We start from the raw sequence: 22292 nt of genomic DNA on the forward strand, positions 1-22292 counted from the left end.
CCCAAATCGTTCCTGGGCGAGTCTATGTAAAGTCTGCAACTCTCTAAATCCCTATCCCCAGGGATTCACTATTCCCCTCACTTTCCTAAGCAGGAACAGTGCAGAGTAGAGAATTTAAAAACAGTAAGAAGCAAGGTCGTTATTCATAAATTGAATTTGTCTTTGTGTACACTGTTTTCCTAGGTTTGTAGAAATGTGTAAAGGGACATTTGGGTTGTCAGGTGAGAACTAGCCTAGGTCTAGACTTTTCAGGATGCTGTGGTACCAGACGAAGAAGATTCTCATAAGTAAACAAGGATGTTGTTATAAGGACAGCTCTAGTTTATGGTACTAAGCTTGATACCTTTGTGATCACCCGCAGATGCACAGAGAATGCCATTCAAATGCCATCTAGCAAATCAGGAACACAGAGACACCGGTTTTCAAAGCAGAGCTCTTGCCCTGAGATTGTTCACCTTAAGGATTGAAAAAGATGGTCCAGAATCTGGCCTTTGTCAACCCTAAAGAGTAGTCCAAGATTAGCATCCCCTGTTCAATGTTTATTCTCCATGGGTGAACACATGAGCACTCCTCATATGAGGATTTCATGTTTCAATACCATATTTCACTGCATAATTGTAGAATTTTATGCCTCTTTTTGCTGGAAATAAGGGAGGTGTGACTTTTACATGAAGAAAAAAGGGCCTTGGGTTTGCTGGTTTTTTCTTCTTCTTTTAAACTATCTTGCCTCTGAAGGGAAGAGGAGGAAGGAGAGGGTGTGAGAACTCTGTTTTTTTTTTAAACATCTGTGACAATTATGTGAGGAAAGGTAAACACTCAAATTTGAGACCGAAAATAGGGGTGCGATGATTATGGGGTGATGACCACAGTGAAATATGGTATTCTCCTGTCTAAATCAACTGAACAATCTTTTGAGATGGTAGATAGCAACAGGGAAGTTGAAGCTTGTGTCCTCTGTTTCTGGAAATACAGTGTTAGACAAATTCCCTGCAAAATTGCAAAATACAATGCCTGATGTTCCTTCTGCTGGACTTTATTCCCTCCAGCAATCAAAAAGCATTTCACACACTGTTAATTACAGTTGCTTGGCTGTGAGCTGATCTTTCACCTTGAACTTTGGTCAAAGTAAATGTGATCTCTCTCAGACTGGCAGCACCGAGTTTCATAAGAGGGTCACTCATATATTATTCACACACAGCAATATGCCAATAATTGTTGTGTTATTAATCCTCATACATTTTGTATCTTACTCTGTATGGAGGCAAGGTTGTTGTACTTTAAAAATTACTTCTCTGTTTTCAGTTTCTATACTATAGTCTCTGTCTGGAAAGGATCTCAAAGCTCCTGTGACGTATCAATAAAAATGAGATGACAAAAGGAAAAGGGGGGATAGGAAGACACAAAGGGAAAGAAATCTAGGTTTTAATGCTGACAAGTTATAAAGCGAACAGGTGTTTTTCTGAGGGCTCTTCTGGACAAATCCTATATCCCAGGATCTGATCCCAGGTTTTCTGCATTAAACTGGATTATATGAGTCCCCACTGTCAGATAATCTGGGATAAACAAAACACCTGGGATCAGATCCAGGAAAATAGGGCCTGTCTGGAAGGACCCTTTGATTAAATGAAATAGTAACATTCTATCTTGCTTTTACAGTCCCATTCATGATGTTATCTGATGAAAACAGCACTCTCACATCCAAACGTGGAAATGTTCCTTTTTTGGACCGTAACTCTAGCCATTGTGACTCTGTAATGCATAAGTGCTGTTCATGTTCAAAATCACTGTGGGCCATCAATAACTATAGCACAAGCCCAAGAGTCCTAATTTTGTTATCAGAGTTAATGATTAGCTGCAGTATAATTACTCCTTCATGTTTTGTTCCTGCCAATTCTACATCTTAATTGGTTTGATTCTTGGAAGTAAGTCCTTTACTTCAGAGAGATAGTACAGTGGGCTCTTGATATCTGTTGTAATTTGGTTCCTGGACACTGTGGATACTAAAATACATGGATGCTCAAGCCCCATTATACACAGTGGCATAGCAAAATGGTGTTCCTTATATAAAATGAGAAAATCAAGGTTTGCCTTTCAAATTGTTTTTAAGCCATGGATGGTTGATTCCATGGATGCAGAATCTGTTGATATGGAAGACTGGACATATGTGGGTTAGGTGACTAGGTGAGCAGAATGCAGTGTGGACGTTGGTAGTGTGGACGTTCTTTTCTCAAATAGAAGGATGAGGAGGTGCAAAATTGAATTCCTGAAGAATGACCAAAATGGAATCCAGGAGTCTGTACTGGTTTTACAACAGACATCATGTAATGACTAAGTAGTATAATGGAAGAAGGTGAATGTGTTCTTCTCCTGTTGTTAGACACACTTCCCTCTGCTGAATGGTGGAAACCACAGGGGAAAGGACCATGTGATTTTTATTGAGGCTTGAAATAACTGTTTTGCATGGCAGCAATGACAGAGAGAAAGAGAGAGAGAGAGAGAGAGAGAGAGAGAGAGAGAGAGAGAGAGAGAGAGAGAGAGAGAGAGAGATCAGGGGAAAGAACTGCCTTTAGTGAACCCTTGTAGTGCCCAGGATTGCATTGTTGCCTTTCTCAGAGTGCTACATGTTATCGCTATAAGCCATACAAAAATAGCCCATTCATGCAAACCTCAGGGCTGAGATAGCATGAATGCCATGATATGACTGCTGGGTGTTTTCTTAACCAGGGCAACAGGTTTAGAGCTGTGCTGGGAATTAATACAAGTGTAATCATGCTTAGCTAGCTAGTTTTCTTCTCCCTGTAGAATGCTGCATTTCTGGCTCTGACCTCAAGACAGCCGTTCAACAATGCAGTGTGGAAAGATGAAACTAAGAAAGCCCCATCATGCATGTTTCCTTAAAGCCTAAGAATGTTTTAAATAGGCATCATTATTGGCCAGGCAGGTCAGGGAGCCAAGACCGATAGCCTGAGGTTAGTGCTAAGATTATTGTTAAATATTATTTAATTGTTGATCCAGTGTTGCCTCTGTATGGAATATAATATGAGATTACTGACTGCTTATATGTCCATTGACCTAACCAAACATAAGAGAGCAGACTGGTAGGGAACATGATTATTATTACATTTACTTATAACCCTGCCTTTTCGCCAAAGACTCAGAGGTTAAAAGAGATACAGATACAACTATTAATTTCATTTTATAAAAAAATCAAAGTATAATTAAATTAGCAATAGAATTATAAGCAGCTACAGATAAGACCATTAAAAAGAAAATTACCATTCTACATTCTGAAGCGTGCTTTTCTCCCTGAGAATCTGTCATCAAAGACAAAGTAAAACAAAAAAAAACTCTTCACCTGCCTATGAAAGGATAGCAAGGAACAGGTCAGTCCAGTCTCTAGAGAGGGAGTTCCAGAGTCTGGAAGAAACTGCTGAGAAGCCCTCTCTGTGTTCGCTGCAGATGTGCCGATGGAAGCTGGTGAGACAGAAACAATATTTCAAAACACAGGCAGGCTGTCTTGGTAGAATACGGTCCTTCAAATAAAATGGACCTGGACTGCTTAAGGCACTACTAAGAGTGTGCTTATAACCGTATGACAGAATTGAATGTGACTGACCCAGGCATTTGCAGCTTACAAAAATTAAAACAGATACAGATACTACTATTAAATTCATATAACACAAAATCTAGGCCATTGGAGCTGAATCTGATTCTCCCAGAACTGCTCTCTGCCTGCCTGGGCTTTTTGGAAGAACATTCCTTCTTCCACATGAGGGAGGATGCCATGTTTGGTGATGTCCCCATTGTTTTACTCCCCTCTGCCTATTCAGAAAGATTGAAATTATTCTCCTCAGGTGTTCAGTAACTGGCAATAAAACTTTAAGCTCAGAGAGGGTGGTATTTTTTGTTCCCACCCATTTGCTCTTGGGTCTGCCCACCACTGGAATGCAGTTCCTCAAGAACTTCTCTAAAAGAATTATTTGTCCCACACATTTTTTTTCTTGAGTGATGTGGTTGTGTGGATGGAGTAACCTTGGTTGATTCTGCTGTTTTCCACATCTGTTGTCCATGCTACTATGCCACCAATACAGTAAGTCCATGAGCAGATGTGATCCATGCAATCTCCATCAAGCTAGTTGTGTCGATAGCTAGAAAAAGAATTGGGAGGGGATGAAACCTTTCTTTCCAAGATGACTTTTGAGGTCAGTGTCTCTTGGTCTGGTATGAGATCTCAACAAGGCCCTGAAATTACCATCATTGTGCAAAGATTCTTCACAGGTAATAGATCCTGAATCATTGCTCCCTCTTTAAGCCAGTTCTTGTTGGTCACAAAGGATAATAGTTTCCATAATTGGCAGAAGTTTCTTTCTGTTTTCTTCTGCTTTCTTCTTTCTGAAAGGTTTTGCGGGTGGTTTGAACCCCTAAACTGCCCCTTGGCTATGGGCTTGATCTCCACTTTACATGGAATTCAACTAGTTTCTTCTTATTAGCTACATCTATCTCATGCATTTCTTTTGTTGACTGGTGTATTTCCCTCCCCTCCCTTTGTAGTGGGCCTGTTGGTTTTGATATAAGAGGGTGGTGAATCTAATGTGGGAATTTAGGCTGAATGTTAAAGGAACTGTCCAACATGCTGAACCTTACCCCCAGAACAGATTCCACACGTTGGGAAATACAGTAGAGTCTCACTTATCCAACACTCGCTTATCCAAAGTTCTGGATTATCCAACGTATTTTTGTAATCAATGTTTTCAATACGTTGTGATATTTTGGTGCTAAATTTGTAAATACAGTAATTACTATGTAGCATTACTGCGTATTGAACTACTTTTTCTGTCAAATTTGTTGTATAACATGATGTTTTGGTGCTTAATTTGTAAAATCATAACCTAATTTGGTGTTTAATAGGCTTTTCCTGAATCTCTCCTTATTATCCAACATATTTGCTTATCCAACGTTCTGCCGGCCCGTTTATGTTGGATAAGTGAGACTCTACTGTACCTTTAAAGTTTACATTAACTCTCAGACCAGATTCACTGTCTTTCCAACATGGAATGCACTAGCCACTGCCATCTCTCATGACAAGCTTCTGGCCTCTCCAACTTTAATGAGTACTATGCAATTTAAGTTCTCCCTGTGTATTTCCCCCCATTCTAGCATTTAGCCACCTTCATCATGGATAAAAGTGAAGCCATTGTGACGGTGGATGATGCCATCAGGAAGCTAAAACAGCTTAACTCCAAAGAGAAGATCTGGGCACAAGAGATGCTGTTGCAAGTGAACGACAAATCTATTCGACTGCTGGACTGTGAAACTCAGGTGAGCAGCAAACCATCACCTTCAGAAGAAGGTAGAAGAAGTATAGTATTTAATGCCTGCTTATATTTAAGGAATCCATTGCATATTTTTTCTCATTCAACTGAATAACTGCAGCAGGTTTCTACAAGGGTTTTAAGCTGGACCAAATTAATGCAACCATAACAAAAGATGAAAAGTAGATTGATTTCAGTGTGTGTACGTGTGGGACAAGTCTGTTGCCTGTGCTATTTCTGTCCCTACAAAGGGCTGACCTAATCAAGCCACCAGATGAATTAGATGTTAATGGAAATACATTCTGCTCCACAGAAGCACTTTGTGCCAGTTTATTGGCATTAGAGTGGTGTTAAAAGGCATAGACTATATTTGGAGTGTCACTTGGAAATACTTGATTGGAAGGATTTTTGTAAAGTAACAGAAGAGGTGGGTGGTTAATTCTGTTTTTCCAAACATGACCTCACATAGTTCTGTTGTATAATTAAGAACAAAACACTGGTGCTCTGGTAAGGCAAATTAAAGATGAAACAAGAAGAAAAGGAATCAATCTTGTTAAATGAGATGGAATTATTTGGTCAAGATTACTAAATCACATCACCACCTCCTAGTCAAAAAAGTATTGTGGAGAATCTTGTTTTGGAATGAAGGTCATGATTCTAGTTGTCAACTTAACGGTTTAATCTCCCTTCAATCTGCCTTCCAAATTGGTTTGATTTGGAGATGGGAATCCATCACATCTGGAGGATATCAGAATATATTATTCATTTAGACAAGCTATTTGGCTGTATTTGCAGACAAAGAAGTAATATATAGGGTTAAGGAATTTACTGTGTGCTGTTTCCCATACATTTGAGTAACAGCAATAGACTTCTTCAGAGATATTAAGATGAATTAAATTATGTGAGATTACAGGTGGAATTGAGCAGTTTTGTAGGTCTCCTTACAAAAAGACTGTGCTGGGTGGGAATCATTTGGTCCATCTCCCTCATGTGAGCATAGCAGCTACTATTTAAAGTAAAAATGGGAGCGAATCAAATTCTATTGTATTCATTGTCTCCTTCCTTAAATGATTGTTACAATGACCGAATGCTGCTTGCCACCCAAAATTGTTTTCATACTCTTGTTGATGTTGCCTTTCAGGAAGAGCTAGAAGACTTCCTTCTGCCAACAGTCCAGCATTGCCAAACTGTGCTGAATCAGATGCGGTACTCATCCATACTCCTGCTGGTCTGTCAGGACTCGGAGCAGCACAAGCCTGACATTCATTTCTTTAACTGCGATGAGGTGGAGGTAAACAGAGATCATCTAAGCCTCACTGGATGGGAAGGGAGGTAATGGAGGAAACACTCTTCTGGCAGCAAAACTCTGGCTTCCATGGAGAACCCTTTTGCTTGCCCAGAACGGCAGCCATGGGTCCTGCATGAAGGCTCCAGCGAAGCTTATGTAGGCATTTTGTGCAGATTGTTACAGAAGGATTTCTCAGTCTGTGACAGGGGCAAAGTGTGGCCCAAAAGCCACATATGGCACCCAGGACTAGTGTGGCACATATGGCACCCAGCCTCACTCCCACCCCATTTTCAAAAAAAGCAAAATTTTGCTCTGAGATGTCTTCAAATGATCTTCAAGAGTTCAAGAGTTATACAAAGTCCACCTGGACTCCTGAGAAGTAAAAAAAAAAACATTCCAAAGGCCCCAAAATGCTTTTTAGGGGACCTAGAATGCCCCTTGATCTTTAGATGGCCTTTGGGGGTAAGAATATTATAATGGGAGGGAACAGAATGGGGGATGTAGCCCTCCAAACTCCCTGTGACATTAATATTGCCCCTTAGTCTTCCTCAGAAGCTATGTAAGTAAACTTGAAAGAATAAGGGCTTTTAACCCTTAACTGAAGAACATCTCTTACAGCTATTGTGTTTTTTTAAACTTTTACATGAATTTGCCAATAATTTTTTAAATGCTATAAATAGCCATATGTAACGGAGATGTTGTAGACATATATGTGTCTCTGTTTATCTTATAATTGTTATGTAATATATAACCATAAAGTAAAAATACACAAGTCTGGTGGCTGCTAGAGGCTGAAGGTCCAAATTCAATGTGACAGGAAACTGATACAATGCACCATTGAATTAATGACTTGCCAGTCCACAACATTTGGGAATTCTTCACTCTGTAGTCATATGATATTGTTTTCAGTGTCTCTGTAGCTTTAATATTTTTTATATACCAGATATCTGCATGTTGCTGCTAGAGTGATTTCTCCAAAAGGAAAGAATATGCTTATGTGCACCTTCAAATTGCCTGCCAACTTATAGTGACCCCATAAACTTTATAGGATTTTCTTTGGCAAGGAATATTCTGAGATGGTTTTGCCAGTTCCTTTTTCTGAAATAGAGCCAACATCCAAGAACTGATCAGAAATGACTCTGTTTAGCTTCAAGATCAGATGGGATCCGGTGCCTTTAGGGCAGGGTCCCCAAACTAAGGCCCATGGACCAGATGCAGCTCTCCAAAGCCATTAACCTAGGCCCTACCCTAAACTTTAGATTTAGGGTTACCCTAAGTCTGAAACGACTTGAAGACACACAGCAACAACAATCCTAATTAACTTGATTATCTCAGCACTCAAAAGCAGGTCCACACTCCCCATTGAAACACATACAAGTTTATGTTGGTTAAAATTGTTCTTCATTTTAAATATTATCTTCTTTCTTTTTTTTGCGCTACAAATAAGATATGTGCAGTGTGCATAGGAATCCCTTTCAAGTTTTTTTTCAAACTACAGTCCATCCCCCCCAAAAGTCTGAGGGATCATGAACCAGGCCTCAGCTTAAAAGGTTTGAGGACCCCTGATTTAGGGTATTTGAGCCACAAAAGTATATGTATAAGAAGAGTATTAAAACAGCCGGGTACTAATATTATAAAAGAGAAAACCTTTTCCCTGTCCACTTTCTCCACATCACACATCTCCATACCTGTGTTACACCCATCTATTCTCATATGTGCACACATTGTGTGCTCCCTACAGTGTTTGTATTTCCTTCAGCTCGCAATACTAAGAACTGAAACAATAACATTGCGAAGTTGCTCCTAGGTTGTAAAGAGGGGAAGAGGAATTGATGGCATTGCAAAATGCCAGCTTACCAGTGCCCTCCAGAGGCAGATTTTCTCCAGCTGAGCTTCATTGTGTAACAGATATGAAGAACTATTTTCAGAATTAGGGTTTTCTTTAGAGCTCCTCTTGGAAGGGAAACAGTCCTATATACAGAGCAACCAGACTGCTTTTCCTGCATGACGGGTTGGACTAGTTTCTTCCAACTCTATGATTCTATGAAACGACATCTGTCATTCATTGTATATTTTCTGCATGAGCTGTAAAACATGGAAGCTTCACAGCTTTTCTTTACACAAGACTAGAGGCAAACTCATCTACAAAATACTTTTAGCACCTCATTAATCGAGTGTAGTTCAATGAAATAAAATCCCTGAAACACATTGTGCCTGCTTTTAAACTAAAATTATTGTTTCTGACAATGAAAGGAAGGTATGTGTTGTATAATACGTCACCTTGCTTGAATGAAACCTGTGTTTGGAAGACAGAATAATAATTTGCATCTTTACATTTGTCTCTTTTCTGCCACCTGTCCTTTTCATTTCTCAGAACTCCCTGATTTTTGTTTCCTTTTGTTTAGGCAGAGATGGTTCATGAGGACATAGAAAGTGCACTTGCCGACCATAAATTTGGGAAGAAGGTACGACCGCAGACACTCAAGTAAGTGGCTGCTGGAGACAGGCAGTCTCCACCTTGTGGGAAGAGGCATTGCTAGTTGCAACACAGCATAGAAGTCTCCTAGGCTCATGACCCGCCCTGAGTTTAATTTTCTGATCCATTTGAGAGCTACTGAAGGTTTAGATGTGTATTCTACAGATGAGCTCATTAGAATTAATGACAAGCAAAATTATGTATAAACTTATGCAATTTGGAATGAGGAAAGCAAAATAAAAGGGAGCTGTGTCATGAATTTCCTATGGCTGCCAAAACTGCTCTTTGCCCCAGGGATTTATCCCTGATGTACTCTAATCCGAAAGACATGAGTCATCCTCAGGTCCCAATAACAGAGGCAACGGGAACTCTCATACAGCACCATCATTGTACTGGAATCAATTGTTTGATGTCATTCAACCAGATGTCATGGTTCATGTATATTTTCTCACTTCTGCTGTTGGGACATAGAACTTTAATGAATGAGTTTTATAGGGAATTTCACTTGTTCAACTTTAGTTGAGGTTTTGGTGTAATTGTGTCCCAATCTTTTTTGGTAATGTTCAAGTAGGGAGATTATTTAGGCAGACCGACACTACTGCATCCTTGGAGGCAGTAGCTGAAGGAAATTACTTGGTATCCACAGAGCTTGGAAGTAAGAAATGATAGCTTTCCAACACCTGTTACTTTGGGAAGCTAGTAAAGAAAAAGGAAGTCCGATTTCAAAAGTAAGGCAATAAGTAAGAGTAAAGTTACTTTATTTGTGTACTTGTTTCCTGCTACTTTTACAAGTAATTTTTAAAGGATGTTTTAGAAGCATTTTGACACAGAAATGTTTCTGATTAGATAACATTCTCTTCAATTTCAAGTTTTTCCTGTAAAAGTGTAATGGAAAGCAATAGAAAAGTAGCAAACAGATCAGTAAACAACACAGTATGTTGCCTTTTCAACATTGTATGCATATTCCTACCACTGAATTAGTATGAGGACTTGTCCTTGTCCTGTACAGGCAAATAATGTTATGGCTGCTGTCCCAGTTTCCTTTTAGGTGGATTAAAGATCCCAGGTCATCTGCTATGGTTCCATGAAGTAGAGATAGTGCTAAAGAGATTTTTTTCAAATAGCTGGGAACCTCTCTGACTTGGATCCTTACATAAATCGACTTAAGATAGTTCAAGGAAGTTAACTTCCCATTCATTTTCTCCTCTCTCCATCCAGCATCTCCATTAAAAAGTTACTCTTGATTGTTAGGAGGATTTCCTGAACAATTTGGTGTGGGATGTTGGTTGATAGGCAGCTACTGGGTGAGAGCAATTTGCCCCAAATAAAGCAGGGTTATCAAAACCAGTTAGTATATAAGTATTCATGGAGCTCTCTTCTCCTGGCAGCCACCTCCCCACATTATTCAGAAGGGATCTGACCTTCATGAAAAACTTCAGGGATTCAGCAGTGAGGCAGGAGGGACAGGAAACATTATTCTACTAATGTCCTCAGATTAAATTATTAGGATCCTATTTTTAAGTGAGGTATCTATTCCCATAAATGTCATAGGATTTTTAAGGCAAGGAGTATATGGAGGTGGTTTTGTCCGTTTCCTCTACAGCACCTGATATTTGTTGATGGAAGATCACCAATGAATACTTAGTGATGTGAGCTATATTTCAGAGGAAAGACCTGATAAAACGACCTCGGAATATCCCTTGCCTAAGAAAGCACTATGAAATTCATGGGGTCACCATATGTTGACACACCCACACCAATATCAGTCATCAAGTGTAAGGATATATCACATGATACTAATATTAGGATCATCCATACCAGAGTATTTCCTGTTTCTATGTAAGGATATAAAATATGGACAATGAGGACAGCTGGCAGGAATAAGATCAACTCATTTGAAATGTGATGCTGAAAGAGGATTCTACATATACCATGGACTACCAAAATGACAAATACATGGATAGGAAAATAAATCAAGTTTGGATTTTCACTAAAAGCCAATAACAGGATCTTGTAGTGGCTGTCATTCTTTAGGCATCTTGTGAGATGTCATGAGTCATTATAAAGTTGGTTGCAAAAAAAAGGAGAATTCACTACCTGTGAATTGATTCAAGCAAGAAAGCCAAGAAATTGAGCTTGTAAAACCTGAGCAGGGCTTTTGATAACAGGGTATCTTGGATGTCTTTCAGTCATAGGTTTGCCATAAGTTGAAGCCAACTTGATGGCTGTTGGATGTTGCAGATGTAAATAAATAGAAGCTTTACCATGGCTTCTGAACCAAAATTTACCCTGCAGTATAATAACGTGCCACTCAGGTTTGTGAAATAAGTAACTGTAACTTTACTTCAGTTCAATAGGTCAAACAGAGCAGCAATATATACAGTAGTCTCTCTGGCTTCTTACAGAGAACAGAGGGAATAAACAGTTCTTTTAAATCAGTCTTCAAATATGTTTCATTGCCTTAGAAATGATCAGGTTTCAGAGAGTCGGCAGCCATTAATTCCCTAGCTGTTACCACTTCTCTCTCTGGGGTAAAAGTGCCTGCTCAGCAGCAAGCCAGAGACAGTAGCAAATCAGAATGTTGGCTCTTGGCACGCTTAGCCAATCAGTTGCTGACACTTGTCTTTCCAGTCAACCCATTACATCATGGTGCCTTTTACAAATCCCCACAATGGCAAATAAAAAGTTATATAAGCCATGCAACTTGAGAGGGAAAGGCAGAGAGATGAGAGATGCTAATGCTTTTATGTTAAGTTGCTTTGAGTCTCCTTTGGGAGAGATAAAGCAGGATATTAATAATAATAATAATAATAATGCAAATATTACATTTTTTTGAAGCTGAAGACATTGGGGGAAAATGTTTTGCTGGGATTAGATGGGACTAGATGTATAGGCAAACTGCCCTCTAGAGATCTGTTTGCTTCCACTTAGACTGCATGTGTCCATTTGTAAACCATGTAAATGTTATCAGGACGCTGGATAAACCTTCAATGTTCTGTAATCCCAAGCAAATTAAACATGGGAAACCTCTATCTGGAATTTGTCACCACTTAGGTTTGCAGGTAGTGCATAAAAATATTACTGTGTCCAGCACTAGCAACCTAGTCAGGTAGAGCACTGAAAATGTTATTAAGGACTACACTAAAAGTGTTGAGTGTAGAGTTGAGGTCAATTTCAGGACTCTCTGCAAGCATAGAAAAGAAATGAGTTCAATAACAGAGCTCAGGATTAGAGAGAATCATGTAAGTACATAGATAATACCCCAATGAAACTGTAGAAGTCACAAGAATATCCACATAAGATTTCCAGCAGCAGATTCCGTAGCCTATGGGATTTTTCTACACTGTACCTCCACCCCAACTGCTTTTTTTGTTGCAGAAGCAAACAGTTCATATTTACTGAACTATAAGAAAACCAGGATAGTGTAGTGGTTTGAGCATTGGATTGTAGCTCTGGAGACTAGGGTTTTATTTCCTGCTTAGCCATGAAAGCCCACTGGATGACTTTGAGCAAGTCACATACTCTCAGTCCCAGAAAACCCTATGATAGGGTCACCATAAATTGGAAACAACTTGAGGGCACACAAAAACAATATTGTGAATTCAATTAGACATAGCTTTGATTTGTACCTTTTTCATAATGTATGAAAATCTATTTATTTTGCATAATTTATATGCATGTAAACACTTACATTTTTCAACCCATTAACCTATGCAGTTGGCTGCGAATCTTATCATGGGATGTCCTATTGGGTCAGGGTTATGCTCTACAGTTTACCAGTTGTGATCTTCTTTTAGGAAAACTTAATAAAATAAAATACAAAGGAGAATAACATTAAATTCATTTGATCTACTTCAGCTAAGCCAGTCATTCGAATCTTCTGATAATTCAATATACTGCTGCTTCCTCTACAGGGTAAACCAAGAGAAGATCAAACAGAGACAGTCCATCCTCCCACCACCTCAAGGCCCGGCTCCAATCCCTTTCCAGTATGAAACAAGAAGCTCTCCAAAGAGCAGCGTGAATCGGGTGGCTCCTCCGTCACAGCAAAATGAGCCAGGTATATAAGGCAGTCGCTGGGGGTTCCCTTAGGCGGATGAGTACTGCAAGTGCCTGCAAACAGTTGTGTGATCCACTCAGGAGTCCACAGGAGTCTTGCATTGCCCTACCTTGTGAAAAGGAGGGCTGTTCCCTCGTATACCACAAAGCAGTCTACAGAAATGGAAATGCCCCATTCTTTTTAACTGACTTGTGAATTTTAAAAATCCCCTCTCCAAAACACAATCCAAGCACGACTATTTCCATTTGGCAATTAAAGCCAAGAACGCATCAGCCCCAAAAGGAATTCTGGTATTTTTAATACATGAATAATCCCTAGTGGCCACCCTTGTGCTAGATTCAGGTTAGAGAGAATTCATTTGGACTCTATTTTAATATAAACTCATTTAGTTCATGCTTAATGCAAACCAGAATGCAATTTTCCTTTAACCCCCCATCTGATTTTTGCAATGCGATTTTCCTGTTGAAAGAAATTTGCAAAAATGTTAACATTACGAAAAACAGTATTCAAAAAGGCATGTAATGGAGAAAGTGCTTTTTTATTGCCATGCGTACCACATAGGGGGAAAATCTGAATTAAATAAATGTGATTGTAAAATGTCTGTTTAGAGGATAACACATACAGAGATAAAGATGAATGTGCATCCATAAGAGAATATATATATATATATATATATATATATATATATATATATATATATTTATTAATCACACATTCAAAACCAATTTGCAATGGTATTTAACTTGAATTGAATGAATATGTGCTTCATTTTTTTCCAGTTTTAGAACAGTGCAATTCATAGTGATGGGTCATGGATCAGTGCCAGTCCATGCGCCATTAACTCTTAGCCCCTGGCAAGGTTTCAAATGTAGCCACTGGGTGCAAAAATGGTACCACTCTGTGATGCACTGCAAAAAGAAATTGAATATTTTGAGATATAGTGCTTTCGAAATTGAATTGGAGATTGTCCATCCCTATGATTGATGTTGTAGAGGTCCATAACACGTGATAACTCACTGAATCCATGTCTCAGGTTGTGTCTCCTGTAGAAATAAAACCACCCTGGTTTTTCAACTTAATGTGCTAACTACAGACAAAGTGTTATGCTTTCTTTGATAGCATTGCCAGGACTCAACCCAAATAATCATCCTATTCACCAGTCCCATAACAATAGCTTCTGCACCAGGTTCACTTACACATAGTCCAGAGTGTGGAAGTAACTATATTATCGGTAACACGACAATTTACATGTACCCAAACATTTGAAGTCATCAGTAGCCATTCTCCTGGCCTGTAGCCATAACATCTCCTTTTCATGTATGAGATAAAAGCAGCAATTTAACTTAGTTCTAACTGTAGTCATAGGGAGGGAATGTTTTGCCACCCTGTGACCCCTTTGTTCCTTTTTTACTCCATCTGTATTGATAATATTCTCCCTCACTAGAAAAGGCTTGACTCTCCTTATCCTCCAGGCACAAAATTGGCCACATTTTCTTGCTCAGTCTCCTACCCTTTTTGCTTCTTTCTTTATCTCAAGAGGGAGATGTTTTTTCTAACATTTTTTTCCAATTTGAAAAAGGACCAGATGGGAATACCTTTTGAAAGCAGGAGGGAGTAGGTTCCACTGATGTCAATGACTCCTACTTTCTGAGCAGATTGAATGCCTTGCCAAACACTCAGAAATTAGACAGAGAAAAGACGGGGCTTTCCTATTTCTATACCAAAGCAGGAATTATTTTTCTAGTCTGTCCCGATGGTATCCCTGCAAGGAGGCTGAATGTTTATCCCCCCCCCCCCCGACATCCCCCACTCAGCCTCAAGAATAATTGGAAAACCAGTACCTGTATATACTCGAGTATAAGCCGGCCCAAATATAAGCCAAGGCAGCTAATTTTACCACAAAAAACTGGGAAAACTTGTTGACTCAAGTATAAGACAAGGGCGGAAAATGCAGCAGCTCCTGGTAAATAAAAATAGATACCAATAAAATTGCATTAACTGGGGCATCAGTAGGTTAAATGTTTTTGAATATTTACATAAAACTGTAATTTAAGATAAGACTATCTAACTCTGATTACCTATATACTCAAGTATAAGCCAACCCAAATATAAGCCAGCCAGGACCCTCACTCAAATATAAGTCTAGGGGGCTTTTTTAGCCCTTAAAAAGGGCTGAAAGACTCGGCTTATACTCAAGTATATATAGTATGTTGAAGTGAAATGGACAAAAACAAACATTTTTTTACATAAGAATGATTATATTTGGGTGGTAAGGTATCATACAGCCATCATGGTGATTTGAGAAGGAAGGAAAACACCCGCAGGGTCATCTCACAGAGCTGTTCATGTTCCTATCTCTCTTTTAGAAAGGCAAACAAAAAAAATCAGAAACAATCCAAACACTGTGTGAAAGCTTAGACATTATGTAACACCACTCTGTACTAGCTGCCAACATGTTTCCAGTCTGAATTCAAGGTAATGGTAATGACATTTAAAGCCCTCAATAGCTTGGTGCCTTGATATTTCAATGAACGCATCTCCCTGCCTGTGTTAGGGTGGAAGTCTCCTGGAGGGACCCTCCACCTCCCAAATGTAGGAGCCACACATTATGGAAAAACAGGGGAGTCAATCCTCCCTGATGCGGTGCCCCATTTTGGGAATGCCTTCCCCTTAAGGACTCATTTCGTTTTGGTGCCAAGTAAACACACAGTTTTGAGGCCTAATTAATTTACTCCAAAATGTCTTTGTACATATTTTTAAATTGGTTTGATTGTTGAAACCTGATTTTAACTGGCTAAATTGTTTGAAAAGCTTTTGATTTGTCTTCATTATTCTTGTTTTAAAATGTTTTAATCTACATCAATGTATTTTTACTTGTACATTTCCCTGAGATTTTTTTAATATAGAGTCAAACAAATAAATAAATAATATACTTGAGTATAAGCCGACCCGAATATAAGCCGAGGCACCTAATTTTACCACAAAAAAACTGGGAAAACGTTGACTCAAGTATAAGCCGAGAGTGGTAAATTTCAGAAATAAAAATAGATACCAATAAAATTACATTAATTGAGGCATTAGTAGGTTAAATGTTTTTGAATATTTACATAAAGCTCAAATTTAAGATAAGACTGTCCAGCTCTGATTAAATCATTATTCTCATCTTCTTCAATGTAAATGTGCTTATGTATCATTTTAATAATAATAGAGTAAAATAATACATGTAATAATAATAATAATAATAAATACAGAAAATAATACATGTAATAATAAATAGAGTAAAATAATAATGTAATAATAATAATAAGATCAGAGTGAAATAATAAATGTATTAATAATAATAAAAATAGAGTAAAATAAATGTAATAGTAGCAACAATAATAGAGAAAAATAATAAATGTAATAATACCAATAGTAATAGGGGAAAATAATAAATGTACCATATATTCTCGAGTATAAGCTGTCCCAAATATAAGCCAACCAGAACCCTCACCTGAGTATAAGTCGAGGGGGGCTTTTTCAGTCTTTAAAAAGGGGCTGAAAAACTAGGCTTATATTTGAGTATATACAGTAAGTTTCTACAGACTCCAGCTCACTTTATGAAACTAGTAGACTGGTAGTGTTTTCTAAATTGTGGGAATATAAACAAACAAAAGCAACAATAGCCAAGGAATATTTTCTTTTCAAGTATTTATTTACTGTACTTCATTTTATCTCCCTTTTTTCCAGTATGGAGAATTTTATTTTACAAATTCTGGTTGTTCCAAAAGACAAGAAATAGTACAGGATATGCTAGACCCAACAGAAAAATCTGATTTCTGCCTCCTTCTCCTTTCTCTCCCCACTCCAACGTTTCTCAAACTTGAGACTCGGTATAAAAAGAATTATAATTAAAAACAAGTATAGATAAAATCATACAAAAAAGTCACTTAAAGTAGTTTAAAACTGTGCATGAAATGAAAAACATTGAAAAGATAGGTTTAAAATCAAAAGTAGCACAGCTTTTGAAAAGTAATTGTGTAACACCAGGAGTGCCTATAAGCATGCTGGAATTTTAAAAAGGTCTTCACATGCTGTGATAGAGGGAAAGCAAGGAGGAAGGGAGTCAACTTTCCCTTAGAAAGTCTGAGGGCAGCCCCAGAGAAGGCAATTTTTGCAATTGCAAATGTGGGCTTGTTAAAATGACTACACATTTGTCTGGCATGTGTTGTAGCCAGGACCGGCCCAAGGGAATCTTCAGGGGTACGCAAAAAAAATTTTGCGCCCCCCCACTGTGCCGCGGGAGGCGTGGTCAGATCTGGCCCCGCCTCCCACACCACGTGCGGGTGCCCTGACCCCGCCCCCACGGCGTGGGGCAGCGCGGGAGGCGTGGCCAGACCTGGCCCCGCCTCCTACGCTGCGTGCGGGCGCCCTGACCCCGCCCCCCACAGCGTGGGCAGCTTGGCCAAGGCGCGCGCGGCAGGAGGCAAGGCCAGAGCTAGCCACGCCTCCCACCCCGCACACCCTGTCCCAGGCAGGCTGCAGCGGGAATCCGGTCCTTCCAGGCCACGGTGAAGGTCCAGCCACGGCCTGGAAGGACTGGACTCCCGCCACAGTCTGGTTGGGACAGGGTGCCCGCCGTGGGAAGCGGGGCTGGCCACGCCTCCCACAGTGGGCACCCTGTCCCAGCCAAGCTGCAGCGGGCGTGCGCTGCGGGAGGCGTGGCCGGCCCCGCCTCCCGCGGCAGCCACCCTGTCCCTACGGCAGGCGCCGCAGGAGGCGGGGCCAGACTTCACCACGCCTCCCGCGTCGCGCGGCCATGCCTCCCACAGCGCGGGAGGCAGGGCCAGGGCGCCGGAGGCGGGGCCAAGTGTGGCCACGCCTCCCAGGGGCTCGATAGCGCCCCTGGGAACATGGCGCCCAACGCGGGGGCGTGGCTAGCGTCCCGTGTTGGGCCGGGCCTGGTTGTAGCCTAAAAGTAGTATATTACTGTGGCTTCAGCAAAGGCACAAACACTGAAGGCAGGTGGCTTCTTTGAGACTGCTATTTCATACAGGTTGAGTATCTCTTATCTTAAGTGCTTGAAATCAAAAGTGTTTTGAATGTTGCATTCTTTTTCCTGGATTTTGGCATACTGGTATTTGCGTAACATACATAATGAGATATCTTGGAGATGGGAATTGAATTTACGTTTTATGTACACCTTATATGCATGCCCTTGAAGTTATTTTATAGACAATAATTTTAATATTTTTGTGCATGAAACAAATGCTGTGTACTCTGAGCTACCAGAAAGCAGTGGTGTCACTATCCTAGCTGCCCATATGAACAGTTTTGGATTTTGGACTATTTTGGAATTCCAGATAAGGAATGGTCAACCTGTATAAGCTTATGCAGAACTCGATGGGGTGCAGATTTCCTTGACATAGGATTGTGAGTGTGGGGAGGAATAAATCCCTTAATGCAAATAAAACATTTGATAAATATGATGCTAAGGTCAGGGACAACATCTGTTTTTGACTGATGAGATGAAAGAGCATTCTGTATGGATAAGGATGTCTTGATCTGTCAGCTTCCTTACAGGTGCATATTAAATACCAATCTAAACTAGTACCTAATAACCTGATTTAGAGATATTTTCATTATTACATCATCATTTATTTATTAATATAGTGCCATCCCTGTACATGGCGCTTTTCAAGAAAAAACAACAACAAAACATTTCCAAGTTCTTAAACTTCTAATCTAATGAAAATATGGCATGAAAAGGAAAGGTGGGGGGAAAGGATTATGTCCAGCAGATCCTCCCTCCATTATATAACTTGCAGGCAGTCTTTGTGATTCATTAACTGTCTTTCCTTCTTTCTGCAGTCTACCTCTTTTTGTCTGCATTCTTACTTCTTGTCACAAATTTGGTTAAAAAAAACAAATGACTGGTTTTCTTCTGAAATTTGTTGCTGCAAAGAAGAATGTTTACCCAGAAACAATGCATGCAACGAAATGCAGGCCTGCTCCTATAGTCAACTATATACCTCTTGAATTTTTGCCAGTTACTTGTCTACCTGTGCTTTAATATAGAAGTACTGCTTGTTTCACCTTCTCAAGGGGAGGATTGTAGAGAGGATTGTGCAAGTTCTTACAGGCTTCCTTTTGGGTTATGTATAAGCCTGCATTACACAGCAGTCATGCAGAAATCCAAGCAACCTGGGGCCATCAGATAGTTATGTATTTATTTTGTTCCTTCATTCCATCTTCACTTAATCCTGCACCCTCTTCATCATTTTAATCTTTTCTCCATTAAAGCAGAAAATCCTAAAAACTTGCTAGAAAGATCCAAGGGGAAGGATCATGTGAATAACCAGGTGTTAATGGCTATTCTTGGCCTGGTGGTTTGTGGCTAAAAACCTATAGAAAGTCAATAGACTTTTGTTGGAGGCACATAGAGAATGGCCAAGTTGTTGTTTCCCTGGATCTTTTCTTGCGCACACAGCATAACATCAATCTGACATGCAGCAATTTAGGATTATCTTTTTAATTGTACATTAACACACTGTCTTTTATACTACATACCTATGGCACTTTGATACCAATTTAACTGCCATGGCTCTTTCCTGTAGAAACCTAGGATTATGTAGTTTCATGGGATATGTAGATGTTTTGCCCAGATAATGCCAGTTCCTCACCAAACTACAAATCACAGGATTTCTATGGAATGTTGCCAAGGGCCCTTACACACTATATCCCAGAATATCAAGGCAGAAAAGGTCACAATATCTGCTTTGAATTGGGTCTACACTGTTTGATCCGTGTTTGATCGGGCTTGTCCTCATGTGAGCCGCCTCTAGTCCCTTCGGGGAGATGGAGGTGGGATACAAAAATAAATTTGTTATTATTATCATCATCATCATCATCATCATCATATATTCCAGTTCAAAGCAGAAAATGTTGGATTTTATTGACCTGTGTGGAAGGTGCCCAGGACAATTAAAGTGATATCAAAGTGCTATAATTGCACAGTATGAAAGAGACTACTCTTCCCTCCATCTCTTCCTTTCTCTCTGTTAACTCTACCTGCTTAGTTTCTGCATAATGAACTGTCAGTTTATGGAGGACTCAATGTTCCTCTACCTACTTCTGGCCATAAGGCAGCATGTGAATTACTCATATTGACTCAATGCCCTTTTGGTGTAAGTAGAGAGGATTTCTTCCTCAGATAATCCTTAATGCTTGCTCATGGAGCATACCTAAGCTTCTTCTCTATTTTGTAAGTCAACACCATTGAAGGGCATCTGGGTTAAGAGTGGAGCAGGGATTGTTTGTATCCATATCAGGCTTCTGGATTGATTTTAGATGCAGCAGATATGATATCATCTGAACCTTCAGTCGCTGACACTCTTTTCTTTTAAGAGTGCAACAGCCCTATTTTGCTTCATGGCTTCAGAAAGAGATATATTTTGGTAGTAGTGGAAACTGTGCTCAAGAGCAATTGCATTGTGCAAAGTACTGAGACACTTGTCAGACTGAAACCAAAATTAATAAAAGGTGGATGAAGCACTGTTAAGTCACACTAGGAGAATTGCCTCTGTGTGTGGTTTCTTTATTGCACCCAGCAGAACAGAACACATGGAGAAAGCTTGTATTAGCATGTGGTGTCTCATTCCTCTGCGATCTTTACTTAGCAATGTTATTCCTAAGGCCTTTCCCTTGATTTCCATTGCAAACTGTCATAAAACCCCATATATTAATATCTCTAGCAAAAATTTATAAATTTGACAATTTTTTTTAAAAAGCAGATATTTCCAGTCAATGCCTGCTTCACCACTGATAATCAATAAGCCGATTTTGTACATTTGACAGAATATGAGCGACGAAGCTCAAGCTCACAGGATCCAGAAGAGGCCCGTGCTCTTTTTGCACAGAAGATTGAGAAAGAAACGGTTAGTGATAAGGGCCTCATTAAAAATTTAATTTCAACAACTGTTTTACATGTCATACTTTCCATAAAGCAGAGAAATGGGAGAAGATGCCTGTACTAAATACTGCTTTCCTGAGCACACAGTTGAACTGTGGAATTCACTGCTGCAGAATATAGTAATGGCTGCCAACCTGGATAGCTTTAAAATGGGATTGGGTACCTTTATGTGTTTAGGGCCAGCAATAGCTCCTTGTCTGTAGGCTACTCAACAGGCTATGTATCAGCTCAATTATTAGAGGTAAAATACAACAAAATCCAAAGTACATATCCCAGCGATACCTTTATTAGCCCAACTAAATGGCACTAAAAGGTATCACCAGAATGTATATTTTGTATTTTGTTGTATTTTTCTGTATGGGCAAGATAGTTGTTTTTGAATATTCTTTTAGAGATATAGTAGAGTCTCACTTATCCAACATAAACGGGCCGACAGAACATCGGATAAGTGAAAATGTTGGATAATAAGGAGGGGTTAAGGAAAAGCCTATTAAACGTCAAAGTATGTTATGTTTTTACAAATTAAGCACCAAAACATCATGTTTTCCAACAAACCAACAGAAAAAGCAGTTCAATACATGGTTACGTTATATAGTAATTACTGTATTTATGAAATTAGCAACAAAACATTGCAATGTATTGAAAATATTGACTACAAAAACATTGACTATTAAAAGGCAGACTGCGATGGATAATCCAGAACGTTAGATAAGCGAAGGTTAGATAAGCGAGACTCTACTGTAGTGTATTTATTTTGTGAGAGACAATTTAATATGGCAATTTGATTGTTAGATTAGGGCGCATCTACACTGCAGAATTAGTGTAGTTTGACACCACATTAACTGAAATAGATAGTGTAATTACTATGGCCTCCTGGTGGTGGGTTTACTATAGGCAATGGGTGGCCATTGCATAAACAGAATGCTGGACTAAATAATCCACTAGAAGCACAATTAACATCATGTGTGATTTGGCCATTGAAAGGGAAACAAGGTGCACTTTGAGATTAACTTGCACAACTTTCATTATTTGTGTAGTCATCCCCTCTCCCCATTTCTCTTTTTACAGCAAATCTTAAATTGCACCCTAGATGATATTGAGTTGTTTGTTGCCAAGCTTCAAAAAGCTGCAGAAGCATTCAAACAGCTGAACCAAAGGAAGAAAGGAAAGAAGAACAAGAAGAAAGGGCCAGCAGGTAGGGAGTG

At 39.5% G+C, this 22292-nt stretch overlaps 2 protein-coding genes across 2 annotated transcripts in view; one reads left to right on the forward strand and one right to left on the reverse strand.

Annotated features, from left to right (window-relative positions):
- The window catches only part of eps8l2 (EPS8 signaling adaptor L2), a 141337-nt gene that overhangs the window by 94645 nt on the left and 24400 nt on the right, over positions 1–22292 (forward strand). The window contains exons 5-10 of the mRNA XM_008108264.3: positions 5158–5319; positions 6454–6603; positions 9006–9085; positions 12991–13136; positions 20973–21052; positions 22156–22282. Coding sequence (XP_008106471.2) covers positions 5158–5319; positions 6454–6603; positions 9006–9085; positions 12991–13136; positions 20973–21052; positions 22156–22282 — 745 coding nt within the window. The remainder of the gene's footprint in view (positions 1–5157; positions 5320–6453; positions 6604–9005; positions 9086–12990; positions 13137–20972; positions 21053–22155; positions 22283–22292) is intronic.
- The window catches only part of gatd1 (glutamine amidotransferase class 1 domain containing 1), a 112500-nt gene that overhangs the window by 36000 nt on the left and 54208 nt on the right, over positions 1–22292 (reverse strand). The gene's annotated exons all lie outside the window — the stretch shown is intronic.

Source organism: Anolis carolinensis, chromosome 1 (assembly GCF_035594765.1).
Source record: "Anolis carolinensis isolate JA03-04 chromosome 1, rAnoCar3.1.pri, whole genome shotgun sequence".
Classification (NCBI taxonomy): Eukaryota; Metazoa; Chordata; class Lepidosauria; order Squamata; family Dactyloidae; genus Anolis; species Anolis carolinensis.